General features: G+C 56.7%; 1 protein-coding gene across 2 annotated transcripts in view; it reads right to left on the bottom strand.

Annotated features, from left to right (window-relative positions):
• The window catches only part of CD99 (CD99 molecule (Xg blood group)), a 34,993-nt gene extending 21,796 nt beyond the window's left edge, over positions 1-13,197 (bottom strand). For both annotated transcript variants that reach the window (XM_055337708.1, XM_055337709.1), the window contains exon 1: positions 13,048-13,197. In XM_055337708.1, the coding sequence (XP_055193683.1) occupies positions 13,048-13,114 (67 nt within the window). In that variant the 5' untranslated portion in view covers positions 13,115-13,197. The remainder of the gene's footprint in view (positions 1-13,047) is intronic.
• Between the last annotated feature and the right edge of the window lie 300 nt (positions 13,198-13,497).

Raw genomic sequence — 13,497 nt, 5'->3', positions numbered from 1 at the left:
CTTCAGCTGACATCACTGCAGCCTGGACCCCATGTCTCAGGACGCTCCCTGCCCCGTGCCCCTGGGGACCCCTGTGTCCTGGTCACGAAGCCACACCCTCATCACGTGCTCCCCACGAGCCTACAAAATCTCCCCGCACCCTGCCCGTTGTGCGGATACCCGGAGGCCAGTTGCTCCAAGGCTGTGCCGACGTTTGCACCAGGGATGCGCCACATCCTCATCAGCTGACACCCCCCAGGGACAGTCGGGAAATCCAGTGATCCGACAGGCAGCACCACTGACCAGCGGGAAGCCCTCCCAATCTAGTTCTATCCGAATGCAACCTATCCGTCTACACAACTGGTCTACCCGTTGCAAGCCCAGACTGCTGACTCTGTGACATCAGGGGCGACCACGTCAGGGGACTCCGGGCTCCCCTGTGCCCGCTGCTGCCCACACTGCCTCCTGGGGCCAACAGAGCCAGAGAAAACAGCACCAAACCACCCAGTTTGTCTGCCACCACCCGGACCCGGAGCCTGGGCCCTGTGTCCAGTGTGCAAGGCACGTAGCTCCCTGGTCCGGCTGCGAGTGGACCCCTGTGCGCGGAAGCCTGTCCAGCCCCGTGGCTCCAACAGCCCTCCAAGCTGCAGATGTTCACGGGAACTCAGCGGTGAGTCACGCAGGGCGAGGCTCCCCCCGGCCGAGCGGACACATGAGTCACCCTGATGGCACCACCTCCCCAGCAGCCCCTCCCGCCGTCTATCACCCAGTCATGCGGGGACACAGGCTGCGCCACGTGCCGTCCCCAAAACCCCCAGGGCGGGCGTGTGGGCGGGTACTCCGGACTGCAGATGCAGCCCTGCCTGGATCTCCATCCCCCCTGGATCCCTGTCTCTCCTGAATCCCCATCCCCCCTGATCTCCATTCCCCCTGAACCCCCATCCCCTCTGGACCCCCAAGCCTGCTGGGTCCCTATCCCCCCTGGATCCCTGTCTCCCCTGAACCCCCATCCCCCATGGATCCTCATACTTGCTGGATCCTCATACCCTCAATCTTCTTCCCCCTTGGATACCCATCCCCCCTGAACCCCCCATTCCCCCCAATCTCCATCCTCCTGGATACCTGTCCCCCCTGAACCCCCATCCCCCCTGATCTCCATCCCCTCCTGGGTCCCCATGCATGCTGGATCCCCATCCCCCCCAATCTCCTTCCCCCCGGATACCCATCCCCCCGATCTCCATCCCCCCTGAACCCCCATCCCCCCTGATCTCCATCCCCTCCTGGATCCCCATGCATGCTGGATCCCCATTCCCCCAATCTCCTTCCCCCCTGAATACCCATCCCCTCTGAATATCCATCCCCCCTGAACCCCCATACCCCCAATCTCCATCCCCCTGGATACCTGTCCCCCATGAACCCCCATCCCCCCTGATATCCATCCCCCCTGTACCCCCATACCTCCCAATCTCCATCCCCCAAATCTCCATCCCCCCTGGATACCTGTCACCCCTAATCTCCATCCCTCCCAATCTCCATCTCCCCAATCTCCATCCCGCCAGATACCTGTTCCCTCTGAACCCCCATCTCCCCCGATCTCCATCCCCCCAGATACCTGTCCCCCCTGAACCCCTGTCCCCCCCGACCTCCATCCCCCTATATACCCATCCCCCTGGATACCCATCCCCCCTGAACCCTCGTCCCCCCCCCCGATCTCCATCCCCCCTGCATCTCCATCCCTCCTGGATGTCCACTCACCAGATCTCCATCCCCCTGGATACCCATCCCCCCAGTCCCCCGCCCCCCCACTCCGCACCTCCATCCTCCCCAGGCTCCGTCCCGCGAACCCAGCCAGAGTCGAGTCTCTGAAATTCTATCACGACGGCGCACCATTGCAAGCACAAAGCAGGACAGAGATAGTCGTAATAATAAATGACAGAAATGACAAATGACAGGATTCATATGAGGAACTTATGTGAATAATAATAGAAATAAACTATAGGTGTATATTCAGAAGAAATTACGTCTGCTTCATATATACAGAACAGAATTCTATATAGAACATGGAATTAAAAAAAGAATAAAAATAAATAAATAAATTGATAGATAAATAAATAAATAAAATAAGAAAGAAAGAAAAAAGAACATGGAATAAATGGTAGATCTATATTTGGAATAAATATTTTTTCATATATAGAGAATATAATATTCTATGTAAAATATGGAATGAATTATAGACATACATGTAGATTGTATTATACATGTTATATATGATTATGATGTACAGGATATTTATAATATGAATTCAGAAAACATCAGGTATGTAATGTTTTATAAGAGTTATAATGTTTTAAAATAAATTGTACAAATTGCTAATTATATAACTTACACAGGTCTCCTTTTTTTTTTTAATTTATTTATTTATGATAGTCACAGAGAGAGAGAGAGAGAGGCGTAGAGACATAGGCAGAGGGAGAAGCAGGCTCCAAGCACCGGGAGCCCGACGTGGGATTCGATCCCGGGTCTCCAGGATCGCGCCCTGGGCCAAAGGCAAGCGCCAAACCGCTGCGCTACCCAGGGATCCCTTACACAGGTCTTCTAAATCCTATAGATAAATTATAAGTCATAGAAATAAAATTTGAATAGGAATAAAATATATCGGTGATGAATTATAGAAACTGTAAATCAGGTTATTTATGATCATACACAGAACTTACACATTTATAAATAAATACAGGAAATGAAATACAAGTAATAGAAGTAAAATCAGAATACAAGTGAAACAAATTATAACAGTTTCTAAAAGTCACTAATTATGCAACTTATAACCTATACACGGAACTCATAAACCATGTGAGAAACAAGTCATAGGATTAAAATATCATTTCTGATAAAGCACAGACGCTGGTTGCACACGATGACGTGTTATCATTTGCACAGAGCTTACTAATTACATAAATACGTGAATAGAAATGAATTCCAGAAATACAAGGAGGACAAAACTCCACGACACATATTCACCGTAAAGTCTAGAAAGCGCCAATCGTGTCATTTGCGGACGTCACCCGTCCATGTAGACACAGACACCCAAGTCAGGGAAGGTGACGGGAGCAACAGCAAGGACGCAGGGAGGGGGCTGCTCAGGTTTTCGCGCATTTCCTGGGAGGAGCAGCGTCGGTGAGCGTGCACAGTCGGTGAGCGTGCACAGTCGGTGAGCGTGCACAGATGGCCGTGGAGCCGCCTACAGGGAGGGGGGCCTCCCGGGTGACCACCTGGGCACAGGGAAGGCACCAGGAGCGCAGACACGCACCCGTGTGAGCCCCGCAGCTCACAAGGGTGCAGGGCGTTGTGCCCCCCCAACGGCACGCGGTATCACTTGACCTTCCCGCCTCGGGGACACCCCGGTCCCCCGGGCAGCAAAGGGCACATCGCTTCGGAAACACCTCGGCGCTTGCCCAGTGGCGGCATCGCACATCCTGCCCGTCCACCTGTCCTCAAGTATTCGCTGTGGACAGAAGAACAGCACGAGTGGGTGACGGCGGTGACAGCGGGCAGCGGGCAGCTCCATCCACAGCGTGAGCCAGCCCACCCCCCGGGCGGAAAGCAACACTCGGGTGCTGAACCCACGGCGTCTCCCCAGCGCCCCCCACGCCGCCCCTACAGATCTTTGAGTCCAGCTTCCCAGAGACACTCGAATTCACGACACCGCATGAACCGTCTTGCACAACGACTCAGTTGGCGGCCCGCTGGCCGGTGAGCGATGAAGACCAAGCCGACCGGATACGGGCGACACCCCGAGAGCGGCACGTGGGGCCCTGAGCACCCCGCGCGGCGCCACTCAGCCGTGTCACCTCGCCGGCCGCACAGAAGCACCTGCCTCAGGACCCCCTGGCTCATCGTCTTGGGGACCCTCACAGCCCCGGGGGCTGGGCCGTGGCGCCTGTGCCAACATAGTCCTGATACATGGGGCTGCCACCTGTGCACCTGCTTTTCTCATCATCTGGATGCCGAGACCCTCCGTGCCTGACACCCCAAAACACACCCGAACCTTCCGTTCACTCATTGCTGTGCCTTGTCATCAGTCTCGGAAGGCACGTTCTACACATTGTCGGGATTGCTGCACACGGATGCTCCGCCGTCGCTCCTACGGGTACGGAGACGTACGGGGTAAGGACCCCGCAGCCTTGGGTCGGGTGCCCACCGGCGACTCGACCACAGCGCCTGGTTTTCTGCGTGTTCCGGCTTCATCACACCTCACCGATCATTGTTGTTGATGCCTCGGCTCTGCCAAGCCCAGGGCACAAAAATGCAAAAGACGTGGCGCTGCGCAGACCATGGAGAGGACGCTCGTTGACGTCCCGGAAGCTGGGCGGTGACTCAGATACTCGTCCCCGAACACGGAGGGTCCTCATTTGCGAGCTCCAAATAAAGGTTAGCGGGCGGGCGAATTCACAAGAGTGGAATCCATCACTATGGAGGAAGCCCTGTCCGAACTCCTGTGACACCCAACACGTGTTGCTGTGTGTTCCTCAAACCTTTAAGCCCTACCCCCAACAAAGCCTGCCAGGACTCTGTGGGTCTGGAGGGAGAACCACACCCTGAGATCACCTACAGTCCTCATTCGGATCCTCCACTTGCCCATACACGCCAATCCCTTCTTTGCATGCCAGGAAAACTCCTATTCATACCTCAAAGCCCCGGGGAAAATGCTGCCTCCTCTGGGAAGCCCTCTGTCATGCCTGCTGGACACACCGAACCACGGACTCACACGTCTAGCTTTGCTTTACAAAATCAACACCCCCAGCCTGAGAAGTCCTCTCCCCACTTTGTCAGGCTTCCACTGCTATGAAGGTCTGTCTATACATGGAAACTCAGTGGCCTTGGAGGTCCCACCTGTGAGGAGCCCTCTCTGACCTCCTGGGGGAGAGTGGTTGCTGCTCCCCTTCATGACAGTGCAGCAGAACGGATGTCTTGCTTGTTACTGCCCAGAAAAAGAAGAGAGGATGGGGGCCAGGTATCTCCTCCCCGGGCCCCCAGCACACAGCATGCAGAGAATTCAGATACCACCGGGAGTTCAATCTATGCTGCCTGAAGGCATGCGTGAGAGCCAGGGCCTGGGTGTGGGCATAAGCGCACAGATGGACGGGTGAGTGAGCTTGTGCGTAGATGCGAGAGTGGGTGGATGGATAGAGAGTAGACAGGCACGTAAAGCTAGATAAAACAAAAAAAATGGTGTTAGTTATGAATAAATGATGGAGGATAGATGAAGCATGGGTGGACAGATAAATTAATGGATGGACAGGTAGGCATATAGATGGGTGGGTAGGTGGAAAATGGGTCGATGGCTAGATGGATGGATGGACAGACGGATGGATGGATGGATGGATGGATGGATGGATGGATGGATGGACTAATGGGCAGATGGGTAGATGGGTGGATGGATGGACAGATGGGTGGAGGGAGGGATGGAAGGATGGATGGAGGAATGGATGGATGGGTGGATGGACTAATGGACAGTTGGTTGGAGGGATGGATGGACGGATGGATGGATGGATGGATGTGTGGATGGATGGACTAATGGACAGATGGGTGGAGGGATGGATGGAATGATGGATGGATGGACTAATGGACAGATGGGTGGATGGATGGATGGATGGATAGATGGATGGATAGGTGGGTGGGTGGATTAATGCATGCACAGAGGGATGGATGGTGAGTGGATGAGCTGAGGGATGGGTGGACAGAGCATGGAATCCATGAGGAGGTGAAGAAGCCTCAGTGACTGGTCTTGGGTGCGTTGGCTACTGGGATTCAGAGTTCTGTTCCACGTGCAGTGCAGTTCCACAGGATACAACAATCTCCTGTCTCCTCGTCAAGCCACATTACTGAGCAAGGCAGCTCCCTCTGTGGTCTACACAGCCCCACGTGGAGAGCTCCAAGCAGGTGCCAATGCCGGAGCCCAGTGGCCCCAAGGCCCAGGTCTGGGCATCCAACATAAATCTGACATCACAGGTAGGCCTGGGCAAGAGTGAATTCTCCAAGCTCCCAGGGGTCCCTGCTGTGGGGCCAGGCCCCAGAACTCGGATATAAGCCTCCAGTGGCCACTGAGGGCTCCTGAGCAGGTCTGCAATGGCAGCCATCGCCCAGGCAGCAGGACAGAGAGCAGAGGAAGGAGGCAAGCAGGGGGAGGATGAACAGCCCTGAGCCCGGGATCTTCTTCACCTGAATACTCAATAATTGGTTTAATATAACCGGTTTCCCCCACAACGTTATGCATTTTATCTTGGGCGTTAAAAAACATGAAGTATTGTGAGGAGCAGTCCCCACAGCTGTCCTAAAAGTGCCTGATTTAAGTCCAGGGAAGACACTAGTTAAGGGCTGTTTCATTTATCTGAGAAAAAATGTCAGGGGTAGGGGTGTGAGTCTTGAAATAAAGAAAAGGGAAGGGGAAGGGAAAGAAATTACAAAGAAAAGGAAGAACGAAGAAAAAGAAAAAGGAGAGAAAGAAAAAAGAAAACAAGGCAGAAAAAATAAAAAATAATAATAATAAAAAAAAAAGAAAACAAGGCAGAAATAGAGAAAGGAGCATGCATCGTGACTCAAAAAAAAAAAAAGAGACTCAGAAGATGAAATCAATGGATCTGCTAATGGATGGAATAGGGGGCGACAGAGCTGGCAGGACTGAAGGGTGGCTCTCCCTTCTGAGAGTCTGGGCAAACGGTCATATCAAAAAGACAGGAATGAAGGAGGAGGCGTAAGCCGAGGACAAAATAACGAGAAGTTCCAGATACAGAACACTGGAGACACCACGGGTGCAACCACATAGACCTGGATTAAGGGCTAACTTGGGGACAGTCAGGGCCGGGGCCTCAGGGGAGGGCACACTGGCAGCCCAGGAGGTGGACGGGGAAGCTTCCTGTCCTATGGCAGGACACAGGGTGCCCAGCTAAGGCTCATCCTCCTCTCTGTCATGCCCGCTCCCCGACCCCTTCCCCGACTCCAGGCCAACTCCCTCTCGTCGGGAGGCAGAGAATCTGACCCACGCATCACCTGGTGCTATGCTCGTGACTCACCGGGATGAACCCGGCTGCTTTCAGAGCAAGGAGACATGCCCACCTCCTCGCGGCCATCTGGGACAGGCTGGGGCATCTGTCTCAGCTATGTGTCTAGCACCTGAGTCTCTGTCTGTCCATCCATCCTGTCTATGTATCCGTCCATCCACCCATTCATATCTATCATCCATCCACCCACTCACCCATCCATCCATCCTTCCAATCTATTATCTCTCTATCCATCTACCCATCCATCCTATCTATCATCCATCCATCCACTTTTCCACTCATCATATCTGTCTGTCCATCTATCTATGAATCCATCCATCCCTACATCTATGTATCTATATCCATCCATCCATCTACCCAAACATCCATCTATCATATCTATCCGTCCATCTGTCTATCTAGGTGGCTAGCGATCCACTGTACCACCCATCTATCCATCATATCTATCTATGCATGCATCCATTTCTCCATCTATGTATCCATCCATCCATCAACCCATCCACCCATCCATTCACCATATCATCTATCTACCTGTGTACCTACCTATCCATTCTACTATCCATCCATCCAACCATCTACCTAACTAGTTGCCTATTCATCTATTTATGAATCCATCCATCCATCCCATCCATCCGTCTACCATCTATCTATTCCATCTATCACCTACCTCTCAGCATGTATTATCAATCTATCCATCCATCCACCCATCAAGTGTACTATCTCTATCACTTATCGTCTACCTATCAGTCATCAGTCAATCCATCCTCTATCTCACCCTTCAAGTGCTACCTCTCTCCAGCCAGGCCACAAGTCCTTACACAAGTTCCCCAGCAGGAAGGAGGAAGGGGCCACGGCTTCATCTTTCACGCAGCGTCCAGCCTGGATCTGAGCAAGAGTCAGCTGTTCACGATGACCTCCCGCTAGCTGGGACCCCAGCGTGTTGTTCCTTTCCTGCCACATCATGTGGTGCTGCCTCACATAGCCGACTCTTCCCCTTCCCATCTCCCTTCCTCCTGCTGGGGTGCCCTGGGCTACACTCTGTGCTGAGTTTGGCGCAAACACCACAGTTTCCATTCACGCTGAGCACAGAACCGACACCTTCCTCTAAGAGAAGAGGCTAACAGCCTCAGAAGGAAACTGGCAATACCAACGTTCTTCCTTCATACTGACGAAATGGACCTGCCTCCAAGACCCTCTGCCCCCAAGACAACGTAATCTGTTTATTCTTTGTCCATGCATAACACGGGTCCACGGTGCACCCCGGCAGATGGATGCATCCTCCGTTCTGCAGCCCTTACGCTTGCCAGGGAGCAGCAGACCAGCACTCAGAGCTTGTGGTAAATGCAGCAGCAAACCGAAGCAGCCAGAAATCTCTGGCCGCATTGTCTCGGGATGACTAATGCCTTGCAAAGCATCGGAATGCAGCCTCTCCTCCGGTACTTCAGCCGCCCTTCTCAGGGACGGCAGTTCATTTGAGAACTTAAAATCACTATTTCAGAAAGCACTTGCTTGGAGTGACTGTGTTGCCCCTCACGCAGATCCTGATACGCTGCGGTGTGAAGGCGCCTCTAGAAAACAGAGGGGACCATCCAGAACGTCCAAAGCAGAGGGGACCTACCCGAAACTTGCAGAACGGAGGGGAACCATGCAAAACTTGCAAAACAGTGGGGACCTGTCCAAAACTTGCAAAACAGAGGAGACCTGTCCAAAATTTGCAAAATGGAGGGAACCTATGCAAAACTTCCCAAATGGAGGGGGCCTACCCAAAACTCCCAAAATAGACGAGACCTATCCAAGACCTCTAAAGCGGAGGGAACCTATCCAAAATGTCCAAGCAGAGAAAGGAACACGATTTGGAGGGGCTCTGGGTTGGCACGGGCGTTGAAGCACCGGTGCCTGCCCTCCAGGGCCACAAATGCGGGTGGTGTCTTGGCCCAGCCCACCTGGACGCAGAGGAAAAACAAAAGCCTCAGGGATGCTTACTGTGCAGGGCCTGGGCGGGAACACACAGGTGCTTTCACCTCCAGGGAGTTTTCTTCATTTGAATGTCTCAGGCCACACACGGAACTCTCCCCCCATTCCCCCATCCCCAACCTCCCCCCCCCCCGTGGGTCCCAAGGTGCCACCAGAGAAAATACCCTGGTTTGATGGCTCCATCTGCCTCTCTGCCTCGGAGGTTGGGGTGGGGAGGGGTGCAGGAAAAAGGAAGTCTCTGGTTTCCTGCGTAGGGGATTTTAATAACCCCACTAGCCAGCGAGCAAGTGTGAGCACACCAGGGATAATAGCAGGGCTGAGTCATTCCGAGACAAAGCTGAAACACTCCCAGGTGCCATCTCCCCAAACTGGTCTAGCGACCAGGCAACCGAAAAACAAGAAACTCAACAAAGAAAGACAAGTGCTCCGTCCCCCTATGAATTCACTCAGTATGATCAGGAACTTTGGAGAGTGACCTTCTCTCATCCAACACACCCGCACACACGGGGAAGGGCATCGCGTGTTGGGTGGCGAGCCACCCGAGGCGCCCAGAGCAAAGCGGCGGGCCTCCCAACCTGGCCCATGGCCCCCCAGTGGGGCTTCCTGCCCCTCGTACCTCTGTCACAAAGCCGCCCCCATCCCCGTGGGGAGAAGGCTTCTCGCCTCGTGACCACCACCCACGACACGTTTCCTGCCCCCTCACAGATTTCCCAACGGATGCCACCAGCAGGAAAGAGTGGGCAGGCACTTGTTCCACGTGGACTTAACATGCTCCCTGGTGGCAATCCTGACTCGAGGTAGGCGTTGTCCCGAGACCTTTAAAAAAAATCCCTTGCAAGAATCAAAGGACGTCCCAGCGCCGTCTATGCGGCGGATTCACTTGGGACGGATGCCCCAGTGTTTGAACCAAGCACATGCAGATGCAGGGACACGTCTTGTGCCCCGTGTGTCTTTCCGACCCCCACAAAGGCCGGGCATCCTAAAAAGCACTCCCCCCACGTCTGGGCATCCAAATAATCCCACTTCGAGCCGAAATGATGACTTTTTAATTTTTAATTCAATTTTTTTTTAGGTAGGCCTTCTGTGGGTCGGATCTCAAACTCAGCCCTCCCCCCCCCACCCTGATTGCAGATCAAGAGTCAGATGCTGAACCAACGGAGCCAGCCAGGCGCCCCTGGGATGCTGAATTAATTCTGTAGGAGTCTTGGGGCTTGCCGGCCGTGTAAGTCATAAAACACGTACCAATCTTTTCCCCCTTAAAGAAGCCACAGCGCGTTGGAAAAGCTTAGTAGGTGGAAACACTGCGACGCCCACGTGGGCTACTCAGTGTCCAGTGGGGAAGATGTTTGCTGACAAAAGCGCGGATTCCACACGTGAAAACCGGCTCACGTTGCATTGGTCACACGGATCCCCGAGCCACATCCATTCCTGAATGAGACCAGGCGGCCAAGAGACAACCCAGATGAAGGGGGAAAATATCTACCAAGGTCAAGTGTTTGCATAGCTCGACATGCAAAAAAATAAAACATAATAATAAAAGGAGGCGCCAGCCTTGTACACCGGGAACGGGAAAAGAGCCCAAGCACGGAGGCCAACAAAGTGCAATTAAAGTTTTATCAGAGCCCAAAGGGCAGGCCCCTGCCGGCAAATAGGCGGACCGAGGAACCCCATTTCCTGTGCCGGTGGGAGGGAGGGAGGGAGGGAGGGAGGGAGGACAGAAACGGGCATCCAGGCGGCGGAGACCGAGCCACCAGGACACTGCAGACGCCTGGGCGCTGCGGGCTGCTGAGCGGAGTCCCTGTCTCGGCTACCACAGGCCACTGGCAGCCCGCCCCCAGCTGTCCTAACTCAAAAAAATAAATAAATAAAATACATAAACAAGAAATAAAAATCCAAAAATAAATAAAAAATAAACGCCCCCAAGCATGTCCAAGTGAAACGTGAAATTGCCTCTTCTGGGTCGTTCCCTCTGGATCCCGCCTCCCATTCCTATGGGAATCTCAGAAGCGAGCCAGGAATCTCGGCCTGGGGGGGGGGGGGGGCCCTGGGTCCCGAGGACTTTGAAATGCGCTCCTCCTCCGGGCTGTTAAAAGCCAAGGTCTGTCCCCAGGCTCCAGAGGGCAGCGTGCAAAGCGAGCCAAACACCTATTTCTGTAGGAAAGCGTGCTCGGAATTGCACCGAGAACACACTTCCCTAATGGAAACCCGTTGGCATCCTTAGGGCGCCTCATTCCTGGCCCCCAGCCCCCCAGGAGCACCAGGATGGTGGGTGAGCGGACGGCGTGTGCATCACCGCGTACTGAAGCTCCATCCTCCCATGTCTCTCTGTTTTTGGGGGGGACGAGGTTGGCTCCCCTCTCCTCCTGCCCTCACCCCGCGGCCCCCAGCAATGTCACCGGCCCCAGCAATGTCACCCGTGTTGCACAATCTGCATAGAAATCAGGTAATTCCGGGATAACCGTGCTGCGGCTTTTTCTAAAATAATAATAATAATAATATAAAATCACGAAATGACTTCTGGGGCCCCCAAGGATATAGGGCTGCCCCAGATCTGTGATGCTTTTCCCTGGAACCCCAGCACACGAGTGTGTGTGGGGGGGACGTGCTCAAAGAAAACCGCAGGAACAGACACCCAGACCGATTGGCGAAGACGCCCTGGAGCAGGCGCATTGCAAAGAAAGCAGCACCGAGACCGCCTTACCAGGGACCAAAAAATTAATTTAATTAAGTTGTAATACAGTAAAATAAAATGCAGCCAGGGCCAAAGGATAAAGGGTATTTATATAGGAGGAAAGAGGGAAACCGCAGAGCCAGCGGGGGGGGGGGGGGGGGGCACGCGCCCTCCCCAGCAGCTGTGAAGTGCTCCAGGATGCTTCCCCCCCAGACCCACCACAGCGGGCGGGGCGTCCTGCGCATCCACACACCCTCCCCGCAACACCCAGGGAACCAAGGGCGCCAAAGTGCAGGCCTCCCCCCCACCCCGCACCCCGCCCTGACCTAGAGGTTCCCCAGAGCTGGAGCATGACCAGCACCACCCGGGCCTCCCGTCGGGGTGCGCGGCGGCACCATGTGTCCAGGTCCCAGCAAAGCTGTCCTGAAGCTCCCCCGCGCTGCGCAGCGCACCGTGTGGCCTGAGTCAGCGGGTGGGTGGCTGCCTGGGTGCATGGGGGTCAGCGGGGGGGGGGGGACAGAAGCCAACCCAGGGGCGGGGGAGGCTTGAGCCTTGCCACGCCCCGCACAATCAGAGCTCAGAGCTTTCCTTTAGAGACGACAGAGAGACCGACAGAGAGAGAGAGGGACAAACGGGACGGCAACTTCCACTTAGAAAGGACAGCGAGTGGACCAGGCGCAAGGCTCAGAAGCAGGCCCGGCCGCTGCGTGCGCAACGCGGGGGCCTCCCCTGCGCCTCGGCGGGGGGGTCTGTGCCGGGGGCGGCCGCTCAGGACGCGGGTGTGCCCCACGCGCGCACCGAGCCCCCCCCCCCCCGCGGCCCCCGGCTCGGGCACCCGCCTGCGAGAACGTGCCCGGCGCTCGCGGCTGCCCCAGTCCCCCACCCCGCTGCCCGCTGCCAGGCCGCACAGCCTCGGCCAAATTTAGGCCGGGAGCGCAGGGCGTGGCTGCGCGCGCTCCAACCCAGCCGGGGCGCGCGGAGGGGGGGGCGCCGGGGGACGGGGGGCGCACCCGGGCCGGTGCAGGGGCGCCGAGGAGCGCGCGCGGGTCCCGGGGCTCACTAGCACCAGCGCCCACGCGCGGCCCCAGCGCCGCCAGCTGTCGGAGCTGGCGACTTTGCAAAGACCCGCCCAGGAAAAAGTTGGAGGAGAGTTTAGGCCGCGTCCCCGGGGCGTTGGCTGCCCGCGGGCACGGCGCGTCCCGGCCGCCCGGCCGCCGTGGGGAGGGCCCGGGGGTCCCCGGGGCGCCCCCCGCCGCCCCCCCCAGCGCGCCCCCGCGGCCCTCCCCGCCGAGCGCTGGCGCCGCGCGCGTCCCGAAGCGGGTCCCCGGGCCCCGCGCCCGCCCCCGTGCGCCCCCAGACGCTCACCCCGGGCGGGCCGCAGGGTGCCCAGCAGGCCGAGCAGCAGCAGCGCCACGGCGGCCCGACGAGCCATGGTGCGCCCGGCGCCGCGCAGGACCGTCCCGGGAGTGGGGCGAGCGCTCGGCGGCCGCGGGAGTGCCCGCGGGGCGGGGCCGGCGGGGGGGGCTGTGGGTCCCGCGGCCCCGCCCCGGCCTGCGCTTCCCCGCCCCCGGACGGCGCCGGGCGGGGCCCCTCGGGGGAGGGGCGAGCGCGGGGGCGCGGCTACCCGGGGCGGCGCGGGGGCGGCACGGGATCCCCTCCCCGCTGGGGCCCCAGGGCGGCCCCGGAGTCGCCAAGACTCTGCTTCCTCCCTGCTGGGACACCGGGGGCCCCCCACCGCCCCCAAGGACCCCACAGGGCCGGGCGGGGGCACGGGACGCCTCCCCGCTTGGAGAGTGCGGGTCTCCCCACCGCCCC

Source organism: Nyctereutes procyonoides, unplaced genomic scaffold (genome assembly GCF_905146905.1).
Source record: "Nyctereutes procyonoides isolate TBG_1078 unplaced genomic scaffold, NYPRO_anot_genome, whole genome shotgun sequence".
Taxonomy (NCBI): domain Eukaryota; kingdom Metazoa; phylum Chordata; class Mammalia; order Carnivora; family Canidae; genus Nyctereutes; species Nyctereutes procyonoides.
The sequence above is the reverse complement of the archived record's forward strand: the minus strand, read 5'-3'. Positions and strand labels throughout refer to the sequence as shown.